The sequence below is a fragment of the Pleurodeles waltl genome, chromosome 9, assembly GCF_031143425.1.
Source record: "Pleurodeles waltl isolate 20211129_DDA chromosome 9, aPleWal1.hap1.20221129, whole genome shotgun sequence".
NCBI lineage: Eukaryota > Metazoa > Chordata > Amphibia > Caudata > Salamandridae > Pleurodeles > Pleurodeles waltl.
In genome coordinates, this window is record NC_090448.1 from 880824458 (window position 1) to 880844052 (window position 19595).

At 43.8% G+C, this 19595-nt stretch overlaps 1 protein-coding gene across 2 annotated transcripts in view; it reads right to left on the minus strand.

The window, feature by feature from the left end:
* Positions 1-19595, minus strand: part of FBLN5 (fibulin 5) — a 250350-nt gene that overhangs the window by 149618 nt on the left and 81137 nt on the right. For both annotated transcript variants that reach the window (XM_069208195.1, XM_069208194.1), the window contains exon 5: positions 4922-5044. In XM_069208195.1, coding sequence (XP_069064296.1) covers positions 4922-5044 — 123 coding nt within the window. The remainder of the gene's footprint in view (positions 1-4921; positions 5045-19595) is intronic.

Genomic DNA, 19595 nt, shown 5'->3' on the forward strand with positions numbered 1-19595 from the left:
CATCCAATGTTTCAAGCCCTATCATTGTTCAAAATCCCTAAGGAAAACGAGTAAAGAAACAGTGTTTTCGGACACCCCCCACCTTTTTCTCTGCCCTGCTTGATGGATCACCCCAAAACTTTCCAGACAGACGCTGACGTGACCGTCGTATTATGTCCTTGTGTCCATTCCCCTTCATGGACCTCTGATACGGCTGCACAACACAAACTGCATCCAAACAGGATAATATATTTGTTAGAAATGGAGTCTCTGGTTAGCAGTCATTATGTACTCTAGTCAGGATAAGGGAGATACACACTTAGGATAACCCCTGCTCACCCCCTCGGTAGCTTGGCACAAACAGTCAGGCTTATCTCAGAGGCAATGTGTAAAGTATTTGTACCAACATACACAAAATTACAGTAAAAACACTACAAAATGGACACTACACCAGTTTAGGAAAATAGCTAATATTTATTTAAATCAAACAAAACCAAAAAAACAAAAATCTAACATACAGAAGGAAAGCTATGAATTTTTAAAGTAATAAGAATTCTTCTCCACAGAAAGCAATGGATGCGTTGATGTTACACAAAGTACATGGTTTGCATCAAAAATAAAGCATCACGGGCAAGCATGCGGCTGAAAAGTCAGCGACGCTCCGATTCCTTACTCGCAAGTGAGACCATGCATTGTTTCTTCTCCAGTCGGGTAGGCGATGCGTTGTTTTTCTCTCCTGCAAGAGAGCGATTCGTCAATTTCTGAATGGGCAACCTCAGGCCCATGCAGGTTTATGTTGATTTTGATGGCCAGCAATGATGCATGCAAAATACGGCTGCACGATGATGAGGAACCACACTGAATGGGAGTTTCATCGATTTTAGCAGCCACAAGCGGGTGTTGCTTTGTTTCTCCAGCCTCGATGCAGGTGATGAGTCGATTTCCCAGCTGCGATGCAGGTTGTGCGTTGATTTTGCCAGCACCAGAGGGATTTCCATTGCCATGTGCGTGAACGGCCGGGAGTATCCAAAACACACCTGAGCACCACTGTGTAAGACTGCTCCAGGCCGTCCAATGCACGCAGAGAGTTAAAAACCACAGGGACTACTTTAGAGGTAGACAAGTGCAGGACATTCATAAAAAAGACAGATGTCCTGTGTGTCCTATTTACAATACATATAGCCATATATATAAAATATGTGGATGTCCTGTCATCCCTGTGTAGAATTTGGATAATCTTATACTCAAACATTGGTAAATATCTCCCCCACCCTATTTAGAGCATACTCTAAATAGGCAGGATGGAACATTTATTTGGCATATGTCCGTCATTTAGCAAACTCAAAATGCTTACACTTTTTCCTAAAAGCAGAATGGTCTATGATGTTTTTTGATCCAGGGATTGAGAGTCCATAGCTACGGATCAAGACAGACATCTGACTGTCTCTAATAGATATGGGGAAACCGCTGTGCCAACTGTCTTATGCTTAACTATCACTCCAAGGTATGAGACATTATGGATTATTAAGGAACAATTACAGCCATTCGGATCATGGCAATTCATTATAAAACACGTTCAGTGATGACATAATTGTTTCCCACCATTGACATCTGGAAATAAAAACTTTGGACAGATGAAACTTCCATCAAACGACTTCAAAAGTAGCTGCAATGGTTTAATGCAATGTATGAAAAATGAAGTTAAAAATGTTAGGTACCTGAGGGGAATTTATCTTATCTAGGCACAAATTCCTTATAATAAAAGAGAAGTAGAGTACTAGATTTAACACCTACGTTATGAAAAAGGACACTTGAGACTTAGAGTAAATCGTCTAATAATAGTTAAACCAGAGTAACTGTGTGTGAGGGAATGGGGTGTATTATATAGTGTGGTTGTGCAAACTCATAGTGTAACACACTCACTAGCCCCATTAGGACCAGTTAGGTTTAATTTGTCAAACCTTCAGCTCAACCCTGGTTAGCTGTGGCTGTTAGCAGCATAGCTCACACAAAGGAACAAGTGTTGAACATTTAAACAGTACCAAAAAATTGAAGAAGAAATTGTCAAGAACTTAAAGACAGCCAACACCAATTAGTAAAAATAGATGGTATTTTTATGGATTTTAGACATCACAACCAGTGGTGTAACAAAGACCCCTGAAGCCCCTGTGGTGTGGGGGGCCTCCGAGCTCCAGAGGGCCCCCTCAGCACAGTACACTGTGCACTGACTCGGTCCATAGAAGAGGGGGGCCCCTACAGGTATTTTGCAGGAGCGCCCCTTAAGTTTCATTACGCTACTGACCACAATGAAAAAGATCCACTGGAGGGTTCAGGAGATATAGACTTTATAAGGTGTAGTGAATCAAAGCATATCACTCAGCTGCGAATAAACACTGGTAAATTCAACAAATTGAACACTTAGAATTTTTTTTACCAAAAAGTTGGGAAAGTTGTAACTTGGTCAGTCAGAAGTACTTTGGGTGACCACCTCCAGCAGGGGGCCAGTCAAGAAGATCAGCAAGGCCTTCAAAAACAGTTACCCCACAGAAGAAGCAGTCGTCAAGAAATTCCAGGCACTTTATCCTTGTCCAAATGACTTCTTTGGAAATGGCTGTGATGCTGAGGATACAGGATGCTTGAAGAGGATCAAGGATTCTTTGGGTGTGAGGCGGTGGATGGGGGACTTCCTGCAGGGATTCCTTGATCCACAAAGGTGATGAGGGGATCATGGACACAGGTTTCGATGTCCTATGAGGTCCTCTTCCATCTGCCCAAAGTCCATTCGCCACTGGACTACCACTCGTCTAGTGTTGCAGTCTCAACCAAGTCCTTGTTCGGGCTGTAGCATGTTTTCTGGGCAACAAGCATGTCTTCTTCACTCCTATGACTCTCCGGGGTCCACCAGGCTCGGGTGCAACTTCTAAGCATTGGTCCTGGTCTTTAGTGCTACATGACAGGCTGGAGTGGGAATCTGGGCTACCACTTGCCTCCAGCAGGCTTCTTTAGCTGTTGTGTTCATGTGCTGCGAACAAGAGGCCAGTCAGCTGACCCTTGGAGTCTCTTTGCTTTGGCTGGGCTCTGGAGACCACTGTGTTCACACCGTTGAGGTGTTAGCACAGCTGAAGAGTCAGTGTGTAACCCTGCACTTGCCAATAGGGTGACTAAGTCTTCCCAACAACATTTTCGAGTTTTTGCTGTCAGAACATGTAAAACACATATTATGCCCATTAAATATGTTGCACCCTGTCTTAGGGCTTGGTATTCCTGCCAAAGGGGAAACCTACAAATGTTTCAGAGCTACAGTGGACTTTGCCCTGGCTTTTAAATGGCAAAGTCAAAACAGCAGTTCAAATCTCCCCTTCCAGTCTGCAGTGGTGGACTGGGAGACTTGTTTTACTCGTGTCGCTTCCAGGGTGGCACAACTGATGCTGCAATCCCTTGGGGAGGACTCCTTAATTTACAGATCCTGATTACCCTATACTAGGGATGTGTGGGCAGGTTAGTCTATGCCAATTGGATATAACCAATGTAACGTATTCATTTTGGGGTTTAGGGCATTGACACTGAGGTCTGGTTAGCGGACCTCAGTTCACCTCAGAGTCAAAAATCCATCAGCATCGAAAAACTAGGGGTGACCATACAATAGAGGCATCTGCTTACACTGTGCTTCAATCTAGTAAACATTGGGGAAGTGACAGGAGAGGCTTGGCATTTATTAGAGTCCGATGCACATTAAAATGCAAGACTTTCTCAGTTCAATGGGCATCAGTATAAAACAGCAGTAATTCTCATTTTGCCGCAAATGTAAGTTTGCACCTGAATCGTGATCACAACTTGGATGGTGAGACAAAAAATATTGCACATCCTAAACTTTGCAGCTAAAAAGGGGGGTTACATGCAGTACTACTATGTTATACTCAATTCCATGGTGCAAGACTCAGAAGAGGGAAATAGTACCATACCCATTAAATGCCACACCTGGCGATATCAGTATTTTCCAAGCATGGAACCAAATGATGAAGCTCTCATGATGAGGCTGTTTATCTGTAATTACATTCAGCTCTTGCAGTGTAAGTGTTTTTCACGAGTGTATGTCTTGCTCCTTAAGACCTCCATAGTAGTTTCTCTTCATAATTTCTACTTTTGATTATAATTTGTTTTTTCATTCCTCAACATACATGGTGAGAGTTGGCACCTCACCCATGCTAAAAAAGCTACTCTGGCCCGATCCACCAAGCTCTTGCTCAAAATATCAGCAAGCTACCCCAATAAGGTTACTCATTTGAAGGTCTGGATTTTCAACTTTTAGGAAATTCAGTAGGAATTGCGGGAGTACCTAAGAAAATTGATGACAGTGGTAGGCTTTTGGAGTGCACCAATGTGTACAATTTGCCCATTTTGAATTTCCAAAAACGAAAAAGTTCTACAGGTGTTAAGGATGCTTAAATATGCAACATCATATGTAACTTTTTATTTCCAAGTGTAATTTTTCTTATTTGTGGAGAAAATCCGCCGTCTAATCTTCCGTTATATATAGGGGTGAATTGTCCCCTCCTCATCCTGGACAGACACTTACTTTGTGATCTTAAGCGTACCAGACAAGAGGAAAACTTGGCGTGTCAGGAGGTTTCTCAACCAGTGAGTCTAGAAATCTCTTTTGATTAGAGATTTCAAGAGGAACCAAGCCTTTCAGGAAATTTCCAAAATTCTTACAGGTCACTCTAAATCTACTTACGTCCACAAAAATACTATTCCAAATTCTAGGCAGTGTATCCTATACGACTTATTGATTGTTACAATGAGAAACACCAAGAGTTAGGCAAGCCTTTTGTAAAAGTGTATATTGATGTAAGATAAAATACAATCAAACCAATACAGCTAAACAGTCTTTGTATGTGATGTGTGGGATTTATGAAAACAATCCAGGCTTTAGCTTACTCACCTAGGCATTGACCTTCAAGGAGCCAGTACCCTTCAGTACAGGAGCAGGTGTACCCGCCTTCTGTGTTGATGCAAACCTGGGTAGGGTTGCACTGATGGGTTTCCGACACACATTCATCGATATCTTTAAAAAAAAGGATCATGTTGTCATCTGAAAGAATACACTTTTGTCCTACTCAATCATCTAACGGTAAGAATACATTAAAGAACCATACAATTTGAAGAAAGATAGTGCCCTTTGTGGACAATCACTGTCTATTTCGTATCTACCCTTGACATAGAGGCTCTGCACACTGATCTTGCTCTACTTCAAACTGTTTGAGCTCACTTACTATTGGTGCCTCCACAACCTCTGCCAGCAGGATGACCCTTCTGTGACTCAATGATCAATTATAGTTCACTGCCAAGGGCTATTGTGACTATTGAAGGCCCCAAACCAGAGTATACATCCAAGGGCAGCGAGGGCTCAGTACAAGCAAGAAGGCTTTTAAGAACTGTTGTAACCAGAAGCAGAAGGGCTATATCTCTAACTACACTTTAGATGTTATCCATTCTGTATGAATTTCACTTACTTTTGTAAAGCCTTCAATTGTAGTCCCTATAGCTTATTAGTGTAGGAATCTTTTTACATAGTGTAAACAAGCACTAACTAATGTTTTGAACTTACAGTACACTTTGCGAATTACTCCTTTCAGTGAATTCCCCTACATGTAATGTTCTCCTCAATGTAATGTGCTCCTATGCCCTTCTCCTATGGATCGTAATATATTTTAAATCAGTTAATTAAATATATAAGCAATAGAAAGACAAATAGGGCTTAGGCCATAAATGATCGGACACCACAACAACGAACCATTGACAGAAAGGAGATTTTAAGTGTGAGTAGACAAACCAAGATTGGAACCTCTACTGAGAGGAGGAGCTGGCTGATACCCACAACTGCTATCAGTGAGTGGAAGAGCAGAGAAAATAATGCTTCAGTTGTAGCAACAGCTCTACTATAAGGCCTGAGCACTGACCCAATGAAGGGCCTGATTAAGAGCAGCCCCTATTGAATATGATAATTCTCACACTCAATAAAATCTGATATTGAGGTGTTTCAAATTTATCAATTGCAATAATTATCATTTATTCTGAAGTTTTGTGGAATAACATGCAGATTTTGGTGATTACTGCATCAAAATCTATACTTCCCAATCAATGCCAGGCCTTTCACCTGTGTTAAATTCAACCTAGTTTGACTTGCTGAAATTTAACAAAGTGAAAACTTTATTGTACCTGGTAATTATCAAGTGTAATAAGCATCCCAGGTGTAATAAGCATTGAACTACTTATAATTGTGATCCCAAGTATCACAATTTAATGAGCCACCTATAATCAGTCCCTTAGTGTACAGAGCATTATAACATTTAGATTCTACAGTAAATAGCAAAGTAAAAGGATCTGAATGTTTCACATTGATTGAGAACACACCAGGTTTTGCATTGCTAGGTAATGTGGCAGGCAGGTAACAGATTGCTGTGCTTTAAGTGGAGAGCTACCGTTTAAGACATCGTTTCCCAAACTGTGGGTTGCAAACCACTTGTGGGTCGTGAAACAATTTATGGTGGGTTATGAAAATCCTGGTATTCAGAAGGTGAACAAGCAGTAAATATAGATCCCTTTAAATTTTGCATTCATCTTGTCACATTTGCTGCACTTCAAAGACAGAGGTCAAATATCAGTCTGTTTACTGACAAATTGCTGCTTACTCTTTCAACATGGGAATTGGTGTTTACTTTTCTTTCGCTGACGACAAAGTGAGAGGGTTTTGTAAAGTCAAGTTAAAGTTAATAAAGTCCATACGAGTGTGAATGGATGTCATGTTTTGTAATAAACAACAACATTTAAATACCTGTAAATGCACTCTACACAAATTTCAGAGGTTAGGAAAGACACAATTAAGCAACCTTTTTGGGTAATTGAAACGTGTTTGAAACAAGGGTTTTAACTGAATCAAAACACATAAAGACACTTTACCTGTTGATGTGCATATTATACGTATTCACTGAAAACCAATTTCCACACATTATTTGTGTGCTTTATAGTTTTATCAGTAAAACTGTGTCTGCAATTTCAGTGCCTATTTCAATGGAAAATGTGTTATCTGTAAATGACTGTGCTTTAGTAATATATTTGTGGCAATGTGCTCCTAACTACACCACATACTGCACCCTTACAGCTCACCTGCTGAATAACTTTGCTACCCTTGTTCCTTCTGTGAAGCTAGGATGTTTCACAGTCCCTATGACTTCAGTGATTTAACATTGATGTCAGCACACCCACTCTGAGAATTGTTCTAGCACAACTGTTGCAAAAGTGCTGAAATATGTCCCTAAGTGCAGTTTTAAAACAAACCTTTGCAAGTATTCCCAAACAAGACTCCTTGTGAACCTTCCAGTATTTGCTGCTGACAATATTTCTTTTTATTTCACAGTCATTTCTATGGCGGATGTACTCACTATGCATGATCATACACAATCAGGTATGACTTTCACACATAAATTGAAAAATATGGATGTGGCCTAATGGCCAGTACTGCTGACTTTGGATCTTAGAAATAAGAGCTGAGTCCCACCGTTCGCTCAACATATTCTGACCTTGTGTAATGTATTTTGATGCTTATGTAAAGTGCTCCAAAGCCCTTGGGCCATGTTCATGCTATATAAAACTGCAAAATGAATATATATGGAGTCTAAAATGCACCACTGGCCCTCATTTTAGCATATAAATAAAATCACTGGTATTAGCACCAAGATGTTTTAAAGGCATCCTGAGTTTAGCACAAATGCCAAAGGCCAGAAGGACACTCGGAAAGGTTTTTCAGTTCCAGACTCCAGTGCAATTTACCATCTGCCACTTTCATGAGCAGATCAATATCTTGGCCACAGTCTGATAAAGATGAGGGTTGTGTTCAAATTTGTAACATTTACAGACAATTGCTTTTAGAGAGGAAGACAAAACATTGTAAAGAGAATGTCATTTTAGTAATACACATCAATTTGAAAGCATGTCTACAATTACAATAAGAAAGCCGTGTGTTTAAGAGGAGAGATTAACAAATTAAGCACTGTTAACAGTGTAACCATAACACCCTGAGGCACTGCCCATGGCATCACCAGACATCACAAATGACATCAATGTCACACCCCATTCACTGAGTGCTATTTACCTCGTCTGCTGCGGGGGCACAGCATGATATGCGCACTGCGCACACATGCGTCCCGCCCCTACTTGTTGTCTGCACAGAGTATGGCATGAAACACGTGTTTGCGATACAGAAATGGCTTTGTTGCAGCTGCGCCGTGCACGCCTACTACCTTTGCCTCAGGTGAGCACAGGGCATGGAAGACACATTGTTGGGCTACTGTGCACAAAGAGCATGCTTAGGACCCGGTATGACCACAGGCTCTGCACTGCGTAACGCAATGCTGCGTCTTGTTGATATTACTCAGGAAGTCTTTTGCGACGGCATCGTGGCATGTCATGTGACGTCATCAATGATGCCAAGTTTCACTCCATGTACAGTACAAGAGGGCAGACATGGCTGCATAGATACACATAACTGGTAAAATCGATGGTTTTTATTAGGTTTTGAATAGTAACCATAAAGTCTCTTCAACTCTTTTATCGAGGGAATTTGCCAGTTTTGTATTTGATTCACCTAATTAGCTTGCGATCTTAGAAGAGATCTTAGACTAGCTCTCCAAACAAAAACATTTTCAATGCATATAGAGTCCCTCCTGCTTCTCTCCCCGTTGCTTCCCACGAATTTTCCATCCAATGATAGGCAACCCATTTACCTGTGGGAAGAAACGGCTTCCTTTTCCTAAGGGAGCCGTCATCCATCTCTTCACGTGTCTGGTTTATGTATATTACTGTTGGCAGACGCGGACTGTGTTGTGCTATAATTACACCCAGGAGCCAGTGCCGGCTCCAGTGTTTTGACTGTGCTATTTTTTACTCGAACCTTTCAGTTTGGAATTCAAATCCAAATGCTTTGTCGCCAGCTCCTTCCGCTTAAACTCCATAGGCTACTCTTCCGTGCTAGGAACTGTTCTGCCCTTCTGTTAACAGGACATATCCCAGACTTTCTTCTTAAATGACTTTGGAAAAAAGTTCTTGGTGACAGAAACACTTCCTGAGTTGTTTCAAATTTTCCATCAAATCCTACCTCCACCCCAGGTCTGAACTACTCCCACCCAAACCCTTTGCCTTGGCGTTGGAGACTATGAAGGGCCTGGGGCCCCATTTACAAGAGGCCTATGCTCACTTTCTATAATGTTCTCTCTATGAGGTGACGCGAAGGCCTGATAGATCTGGAGCGAGGACTTACTCTACATCGAGGAGGCATTCCATGGGCATTGCCGCGAGCTTTCCCACGCAGCACCCAAGGGCTTTGACACATTCCCAGACTACCAACAATCTGTAAACCTGGGAATGCATCAAAAGCCTACAGCTCCCTAAGGGAGGTGTATCGAGGAGAAATACTTTATTTCTCTATTTTCTCTCCTCCTTCTATGTGTGCTGCATTGTGCAGCACACACAGAAAGAGAAAACACCACCATTGATTGTTTTTGTGCAGGAAGGTGTTTCTGCACAAAAACAATCATGTCAACCAGTGGCAGCTGCCGCCAATGTAAAGTGGTGGTGGAGGGGAGGGGTTAAGGGTATAAGAATAAAAAAATTAAAACGTACCTGTCGCTCCGATCCCGGCACCAGCTGCCTTAGTGCTTCTCGTCCTCCTGGCAGTTACTGGGGCACAAAGCACAGGCTCCCAATCCAGACGCTACTCTCTTGCTTCACCAAGCTTGACAGCAACGCCAGGTTTTGTTTGAGCGGGCTGGTCTGACGCAGGGTGCCTGTGCCATTTCTCCACCTGACTGTGTAACACGGCTCGGTTGGAGAAATGTAAGTGTGTATGTCTGTTTGGTCGGATGGCTGGCCAAACCAACATGTGCACGTTGCAGCACCCGCCACTCCTCCTCCCGATGGCCCCTGGTGCCAACAACGCAGACAACCTAGCACCATGGTGCAAGGGTGCCTGCATTGGCACTCAGCAGCAATTTCTGTGCCGGCCCTGGCTGAAAGGACAGAAATGCACCATATCACGTAAATACAGTGCATTCCTGCCTTTTCGAGCTAACAGACTTGCTGCGCTGCCCTATGCCAAATGTTTGTAAATGAGGCCCTTGGTTTGTACCTCAAAGCCACCCTGAGTTCCAGGACCGTAGCTACGATTAGTGCAGCATTTGCCATGAAACCAGAACCTTGTCTGAAGGGCCCACTGTACCACAATTGTTATCAAGTTTTTTTGCTACTCAAAGCAAAGACCAGAGGGGCCAAGTTACCTTCCTTGCGTTAGTGATATCCACCATGGTTAAGCCTCATTGCAAGTGTTCCTAACATAACAGAGTGCAACAAAATGATTGGCTGACAAACTGCTTCTGCACCGAAGTGCAACACAGACATTCCCATTGCGCTTCTGTCATAGTTCACTGATGCAACTGTTTAGCAATATGGTTTCCAATATCACGGTTTACGTAAATACAAATATTTTCTGGGAACATTATATACAATTATACATCTGATAAACTAATTCAGCAAAGAAATACCATTATAAAATTACACATACACATGTACATTTTCAACACTGAAACTGGAAAAAATCTGAAATGAGAAAGTTAACTAGTCTTCATAAAAAGTGAGAAATACTCTGTCTCAACAAGGCTGCTCTTTCTTCCAACTTAGGCTTTCAAGTTAAGCGGAAGGCGTGGTGGGACAAAGATTCCCGAGCACTTTAAGGGGCTGCCTTTTCGAACGAGACACCGATGTCACAAAGCGCTGTCATTGCCATTTGCAGGGGGTTAGCTTACATTGATGCAGCAGGTGCAGTGGCGCCGGGGCCCAGAGGCGCCTGCTGAAACATGACTATTGCTGTATTTTATAATTCAGTACACAGTCAGGGAGCTCATTTGTGTCCTTGAACTAAAGCCCATGACGCACTAGCAATGCTACTGACCATTTGGTGGATATCATGAAATAAATAACATTTTCGGTATGAGAGACCAGGCAGGGAAAATGCTTATGCATTTCAACAGCAAAAATAATTTGCCTTCAATTCTGTCGGAAGCAGAAGTTCAAGAGCTGGTGGGCTTAGGGAGTCGAATAAAGGGCCCATGGGATGGCTAGAGAGACCTTGCCTAGGGCCTTGTGTTAATTTTCTCCCACAGGAGTTGGTGCGACATGGTGAATGTAAGGCTCCAGCGTGCCCTAGGCCCAACAATCATTTCATGGGCAGTTACACAGACACTGTAAATTGTGTTAATGCCCTCCTCCAAAAAATCTCCGCCTAAGGAATCAGCAGAGCTACTAATCTGGTATGGGAGTAGAGATGAGGATGACTTGGGTAGCCTACTCCAGTTGCCTTTCTAGCAGGTTAGTCCAGGGATACTCCATGGACAGTGGTGTGCCATCAGAGACATCGGCTGCTTTGTTATGTTATATTAAGTGTATTTGTACAGCGCGCATGTCAGCCGGGAGGATATCCTGACACTGATGGGGAGCAGGTATGCTATTTACTCTGCTCCTTAGGGCCTCTTGTGGCCCCTCCATTCACTCAGAGGGCCTTCAGTGCTGGGCTTGAATCACATATCCTCAGTCAATGGGTTTTGCATTCACTGACAAACCAAGTCTAGATGGGAATCTTTAACCAAATGAAGAATCCTCTCAAGACTTCCTGAAGTTTCTTTTCAGAACTCGCTATATGCATGAAGCTCCAGGCACTGGAAGTTGTCCTGGACAAAACTGATGTTGACTCCAAAGATAGTGTGTTTATGTGGGGAGGAACAGTGCATAACTTTTTCCCCAAAGAAATCTGGCCTGAATAAAAATGCTAAAGTATGGCATATGGAATTTTCGCTCCGGTCACTGCACAGAGGGCTTTTTTCCCAAAAATTGCTGCAAGTAAACTCATAGAAAAAACAGCTCTCTACCTCAATATTGATTGATGTGTGGAATCCTGGCAGCCCAACTTAAGTAATATTAATCTCACGGTCACTCTCTCATTATCCTACTCAGGAGGTTGGTTCAATGAAACATATTTATTGTATCAGAACCCATCTGAGTGTAATTCTAAGGGAGGACCAGAATAACTGTAACATAATAAGTTTCACCAGAAGCCATCTGTGCGCAGGCTTCTGTAATCAATATCTGTTTGAAAACTGTGGCTCCTGCCCTCCACCCCTTCTCTGCGTCATTTGTCACTCAGATCTCTTCAGTTCCCGAGTCCCTACTGACTCATTGAGCCCGATTCAGAAAGGTAAATTCAGTCATAAATGTTAAAATTTACAACCCAAATTACTTATTTTGAGCATGCAGGAATCCACAATGGGAATTCACGTTTGTGAATCCCACTCAAGGGGTGAAAAATGGGTGCTCCTAGGCATGGTTTGCCTTGGAGGTTTAGGCACGTCCACAAACATCTACATTTATGGGCATTCCCAAACCTCTGTTTGACCCGTCCCACCTCGAGTCAGTTGGGAATGGGAACTGATCACTTTTAGATTTGATGGGGGTGTAGGGAAGCGGCCTTCACCACAGGGAAAATGTTTTTCCTGCAGAGAAAAAAAGTGCATGTTTGAAAAGGAGGCTCCAGTGTCCCTGAGCAAATTCTCTGCAAAAAAGAACTCAGCACAGGGGAAAAGGACCCTGAGAAAAGATTCACCTGACAATCCTTTTAGCATGCCTGGAAACCTCGACCTATTACAGAATCCACAGAAAACCTCTAGGAATATCGGTTAGTATTTAAAAGTGCAGATTTACTATTTTTTGCGAACTGGGTCCAGTCTCTTTGTCTCATCACCATTATTCTACTGATGACATCACATGCCGTTCAACTCATGGGTGATGCTAGAACCTTCTGCATAACAGCACTCATGAAAACATATCTTACAGACTAACACAACAAATCAATTAGTATCCTGAGTGCTATATCACTCAATCAGAAAACAAACTAATGCTGCCATAAAGTCTGCACAGACTAAATAATGTTGAAACACCAATGAGTATATCAGCGTTACACTTGCTACGTCATAAGCTCTTAGACAACCACTAAAATCGTCATCCTCATAGGTCCCACACTGTGATACAGGCATAGAGTAGTGCCTTGTTACAGCATTTGTACCTCAACGATTATTAAGTTCATCCAACAGTTCGATACGGGCGCCAAAAGAAGGAGCAGGTTTCAATTTATTTTACAGTTAATTTACCACAGAGACTATAATGTCCTCCAAAGTGTTGCGTAGGTGAGACAAGAGGGAAGGGTAGTATAATTTGAACCACTACCCAGGCAGATGTCTAGGGGACTTTTTATGTTATGTGGATTGGAGACAGAAGAGACATGCAATCAAGAAACAAACAGACACATATAAACTATAACATGGATGGATGGATAGATAGATAGATTGCTGTATTATTTGGATGAAAGAGGAAAAGACAGAGGCCCTCATATGGAGACTGGCGTTAAAAACCCGCCTACCGCCACGGCGACGGCCTCCAAAAGACCGTCGCTGCGGCTTCCAGCCGTCCGCTGTATTATGACCACAGCTGGATTTCCACCACAAGAAGGGCAGAAATCTTGCTGTGGCCATGCTGGCGGATGGCGGTAAGGTGGCGCTGCTGCCACCAGCAGCGTCACGCCAGTAGACCGCCACCAGCCATATTCTGACCAATAATGCAGCCTGCCAGTGTTCTGCTGACGGGGGATGCTTGTGGCAGCAGCGCCCCATCCCGTCTCCTGCCAGAGGACCCCCTGAACACAGGTAAATCGGGTCTCCGACAGGGGAGGGGGGTGGAGGGTGTGGTGTGTGTGTGGGGGGGTGTGAATGTTTGTGTGTGCATGGATGCGGGTGTGTGTTACGTGTTGAATGTGTGTGTGCATGTATGGACGTGTGAGTGCTTGTATGTTGTGTTATGTGAATGCATGCCTGCGTGTATGTGTGAAAGTGTGCGGATATGTGTGTGAATGGATGTATGCATGCGTGGATGCATGTGGGAATGGGTGTCTATGTGTGTGTGTGTGTGAAGGGGGCGTGAATGTAGGGGGGTAGTGGGCTTTGGAGAGGTAGGGGGATTGGGGGGTTAACTGGAGAGGGAGGGGGAGACCCCTATCAGTGACAGGAAAGGAATTCCTTGTCACTGTTGGTGCCTACCGCCATGGTTTCCGTGGCGGTAAGAAAGTCACATAAACCACGGTGGTAGGCGGGGTCATAATGCCACAGGCGGAACAATGACGGCCGCCGTGCTGGAGATGGATTTCTCCAGCCCAGCGGCTGTTACCGCTGTGGCGATCGAGTGGTACATTGGCAGGTTGGCTTAAGTACCACCAGCCTGTTGGCAGTACTTACCGCCATATTAACGCCAACCGCCGGGGTTGTAATGACCCCCAGACTGTCTCCACTGTGTTGTAGTATTTTTAGTGGTTGTGCTGTCCAAGCAAAGTGTAATATTGCACAAATGAGTGTCATTCAATCACTTTTAGAGGTAGCAAAACTCTATAGCGCTAAAAGCTTCAAAGGTATTCATGGACTGTCATTAACCTGGAAAATGATGGGGGGTATGTCCAACCGTCCAAGAAGGTGGACGCATAATTCTGGAGCTCCCGAACCAGGGCCCTACAACTCAGCCATTATCTGCCTAATACTATAGCATCCGACCCATGCAGGTCCTCCCATGACTTGGGACGGGGCCTGCGCTGCTCGGGCCTCCTCCCCAGCCTAGTCCATAATTGGATTCACTTATGGCCTACCTGAAGAGAGACTCTAATTCAATTTTACTGCTACAAGGCGCTTCCTATAAGCAGTAAGGAGATCTGACACCAATGGGGGTGACAGCACAACACGACTTGAAAAGACTGGAAGCAAACCAACCACAATCAGACACTTATACACAATTGCAAAACTGACCAATTGGCAGTAGATACAGTGCAGCCGAAATCTTCCACTTATTTTATGGGGAACACTTATCTGAACTGAGCATCGCACTACATATGCCACCAATTGTGATCCTCTCTTGACTCCATGAACGCTCCCAGGGGAAAGGCCCTGCACAATTGCAAATCCTTGACTTTCAATAACATTGTCATCCCCTGCCTGTCCTGGTGGAAACTCTAAAACAATCTGCAGCTACGGGCTATCGCCGAAAGTCTACAAAATGGGGCGCACTAAACCTAGGCAAACCAAATTAGATATGCGCTCTTGCTCGCACTCCCCACCTTCTGAGGGCTCTTTCACCATGATGTCTACTGATGACGTGCCACCCACTGTGGTACCACCCCCCATGGGCAAGCTAGACTTTATATTGCAAGAAATATGTGACTCAAGAGTAGCAATAGAACAACAACTCAGCGTCATCACTACAGACATTACTGTGCTTAAAGATGACCATAGAAAACTGGCGGACAGAGTCAAGAGCACTGAGCAGTCCCTCTCCACATTGACACCCAAGGTCTCCGAACAGACCACCTTGGTAACACAACTGAACAGGTAGGTGAAACAGCTTTGGGCCTGCACAAAGGATGCCAAGGCCCAGGTGCGCAGAAATAATATCCAAATTGTCGGGGTACCTGAAAGCACGGAGGGCCCACAGGCCACCCAGTTCATAGAGACCTGGCTCCGATCCACAGTGGCCCCAACGGGTCTGTTGGATTTCTTCACATGGAAAGGGCCCACCGAGGGCCAATGAAAAAAACAATCCCTGGCAGAACCCTTAGGCATATAGTGGCGAGGATTCTCAACTTTAAAGATAGAGACTACCTGCTCCGAGCTGCCCAAGATAACGCACCACTAACCATAGAAGGAACAAAAGTATTGTGATTTCCTGATTGTACTCCGGCCGTCAAGCGACAACGTTGCTCATTTCAAGCCATAAAACAATGCTTATGCAGTATTGGCCTTACCTAAGCTTAAATTTTTCCTGCTAAACTGAAAATTGTGCATGAACAACGATCATACTTCTTCAATACTGCAGCAACCGCCTGAGACTGGCTGGATCTTCATTTCCAGGATTCCCACTGGCACACTCAGCCACGTTCGTCACCAGCAAAACCACAGCATCCACCTCGGGCGGTGCAGGGATGGAACTTCCAGGACCCACATTAGGGGAGCTCCAAAGACTAAACAAGCCCTGGAGAGCCAACGTAAGGCTATTCGTTCAGCAACGGCACTATGTTACCCCAATCACCACTCCACCTCCAGCTCTTCCCAAGACAGTGCCTCAGACACTGACACAGATGACAGCATGGCACTATTTACGGCAATAATTCTGCAGACAGCAAATGACTTTCTGGCGTAATGGGTGTAAGTATTCATATACTCCCAAACACATCCTTCTGAGCAATACACTGTCTATCTTGCGTTTGGAGAGGTTTTTCATCCTTTCACATTCGCTGGGTACATACAGCTATGCATGTAACCCTGGAACAAACCCAGTGATAATCTCTATGACTAACCCACCCGCTACCTGACCTGTCGAATTCCATACAAAGGCCCAGATATGCATCACCATCTGCTCCTTTTATGATTACTGTCCGAATCACCATCCTTTTACACAGCGGTCGCAGGTCCAGGCTCATCATTGACTATATTAATGTTTTTGCTTGAACTGACCGCCCTAAAGTTGGACAATGCTTCCCATAAGCTTAGGTCCATGGTTCTCTCTAGTTTTAACATTATGTTGTGAGAAGTTAAATGGTTGAATAAACGTTTTTCGCTGGACAATGTATTTTGGGAATTTGTTTACTGTTTTGTCTCTGCCACTAATAATTACGGTATGGAATCCACAGGTTCAATACATGAGCAATACACCTTTCACTATGTACAGTTCATATGATGAGCACAATACCTAATAGTTACAATATAATTACCTGGAACGCCCAGGGACTGGGCTCTCCAAATAAATGGCACAGAGTATTAGCACAATTGCACAGATGCTGTACACATAGCATACCTCCAAGTGACACACCTCACCAGCCAGGCAGCCCAAAAACTACATCAGAGGTGGAGAGGTCAATTTGTCTCTACATCCTATCCCACCGACGCTCGTGGGGCAGCGGTATGGGTGCATGCCGTGGTCCCCTTACAAATCAACGAATCAAAATTGACACACAAGGCCATTATGTACTCCTAAAAGGGTGCCTTAATGGGACACCTTTGGTAGTCGGACGCTTATATGCCCCAAATCAGGATCAAGATAAGTACTTCTCACATCTCACTACAGTATTATCAGATTGGGCACACCTCCCCTGGATTCTAGGAGGGGACTTCAATGCCGTTCTTGATACTCACCTAGACCGATCCCACCCCCCCACCAACAGCAGCTCCAAATAGACACGTCTAAGCGCTGTAACAATAGCTACACAATTGGAGACTATCTGAAGTGTGGGACAGCCGCAACATCTGTTTTAGAGAATACCTGTTTTACTTGCCCCACACTCACTACACTCCCGCCTAGAAAGGTTCTTTTGTTCATCTCATCTACAGTCACAGGTCACCCATGCGACATATCTAGACAAAACACTGTCTGATCACACACAAAGTAGTGGTACACCCTTATCACCTCAAGGCTTGACTATGAGAATGCTCTGTTTCGGTCTTTTCAAACATCTTATACATAAACTACAAGTGTACCAGAATGCAGCAGCGAAAGTGATTTTGAGCTTAAGTCAACGTAGCTCCACTTCTACATATCATAAAAATCTCCGCGGGCTGCCAGTGACAAAGACAATGCAACTTAAAGCCCTTACCTTAACTTATCAGCCCTTTCACAAACAAGGCCCAGTGTCTCTTTAATCAATCTTCACCTCTCACAGTTCTGTCCATTTTTTAAGCATTTACAAGACCCTTCATATCCAAACAACAAGACTCTGCTAAATCCTCAATGGTAGCCACTCTTGCCATTCTTGCAGCTAAATATTGAAATGAGCTTCCCTTCCAACTCAGAAAAGCCCCTTCTATGTCAAAAACCTGGCTTTTTTCACACTATTTGTTTAGACTTGTAGTCATATGCTATTTTCGCCTTACCTGTCTGCACATGAAGACCCATGTATATGGGTGGTAGCGCTCTACCACTATCTCATTCACTCAATTGATAAATGTTTTGCTTCATTTAAATTAATATCCCTATGTAGATCGACCACCACTAAGTATTCCAAAATAAAACACAATGACAAGTTCTTACTTTATGAAGGTTTTGGGCCACAACTTGTTTTCAAATTTTTAAGACATTTTAGATTGCTGTGTGAACATGTTAGATCATCTTACAACCCAGGGTTATTAGGACTATTACAGCTTATTTTGTTTTAAATGTATTGTATTGAATCAGTGCATTCCGTATCGGTTGAGAGGCCTAGGAAGTCTAGTTTTTTAAAATGTATATAACTGTTCATCAAGGTTGTCAAGCCCTCAGACTTGTATTGAGTTCCGGTGTTCTCTTTGAAGTGCATGCTTGAACAAGTGTTTGTGTTTTCGCCTATATGAGATATGCTGGTGAGGTGCCTGTGATTTTGACATGGAGGGAGCTCATTGAGCTGAGAGTCACTGGACAAAAGTATGGATTTTTCAGGGAGTATGAGAACAGATGCAGCCACATATGCAGGTACTTACCATACTTTGGGTTGGTTAGTATCATAAGTAGAAACCACTGTTCATGTACATCAGTGGGGTATGGAATATGGATAACAAACAGGAGCCAAACCTTTGGACGCACTGTTAAATTATGTATCAGTATTACATGGAGTCTACCAAGGAGTGACAGTTGGGCAACCCACTGGAGACAATGCAAAACCACCACACAGTATTTCAGGTAGTCTAGTCAGAAGCCGCATAGGAGTGGTAGAAAAGAAGCCCATTGATGGCACTGTTAAACCACCAGGGATATTATGTTGAGTCAACTCTGGAGCAAAATGTTGTAGGTACTGGTTAGCCACCAAGAATATTTGGGTCTATTGAGGAGCGACAGAGGAGCAAACCATTCAAGGCACTACACAATCACCAGGGACTATCATTTGGAGTCCACCAAAGAGTACCAGAAGAGTAATTGATCGAAGGCATCAACCAGTATTATATGCTGTTTACTCAGGAATGAGAAAAGAGACACGGAGAAGACACCCCGCTGAGGCACTGTTTAACCACCTAGGAGTACGGCATTGAGTCTGCCCAGACGCAACAGAACAATACATTGGAAGCACTGTCAAAACATCAAAGAAAAAGTGTATGGTGTTTATCCAGGACGAGAAGGAAGGGGTGGTACAGGAAGTGATAAGTCAGAGGAAGAGGGAGGGATTCTGGCCCTCGGCTTTAACAGGCCCTAACGAGGAAGACACCACAGGAAGATGCCCTCAACCTTCCACACTGCCTGAACGCCTGAGCTGCACTCCAGAGGATTAAACAGACAGAAAAAAGGGATAAACAGGAGGAGTGACAAAGGAGCATAAAGGGTAGCAGTAGCTTAACAAATGCCCGTGCAGTCCCCGTGGTTTAGGGGGGGGTAAGCTCCAGGGGCCCCCCTCATCTAAAGTATCCTTCCCTGAGAGTTCGGAGTGTGGCACCTCCATGTACTTTGCAGGGGGGGTAGATGAA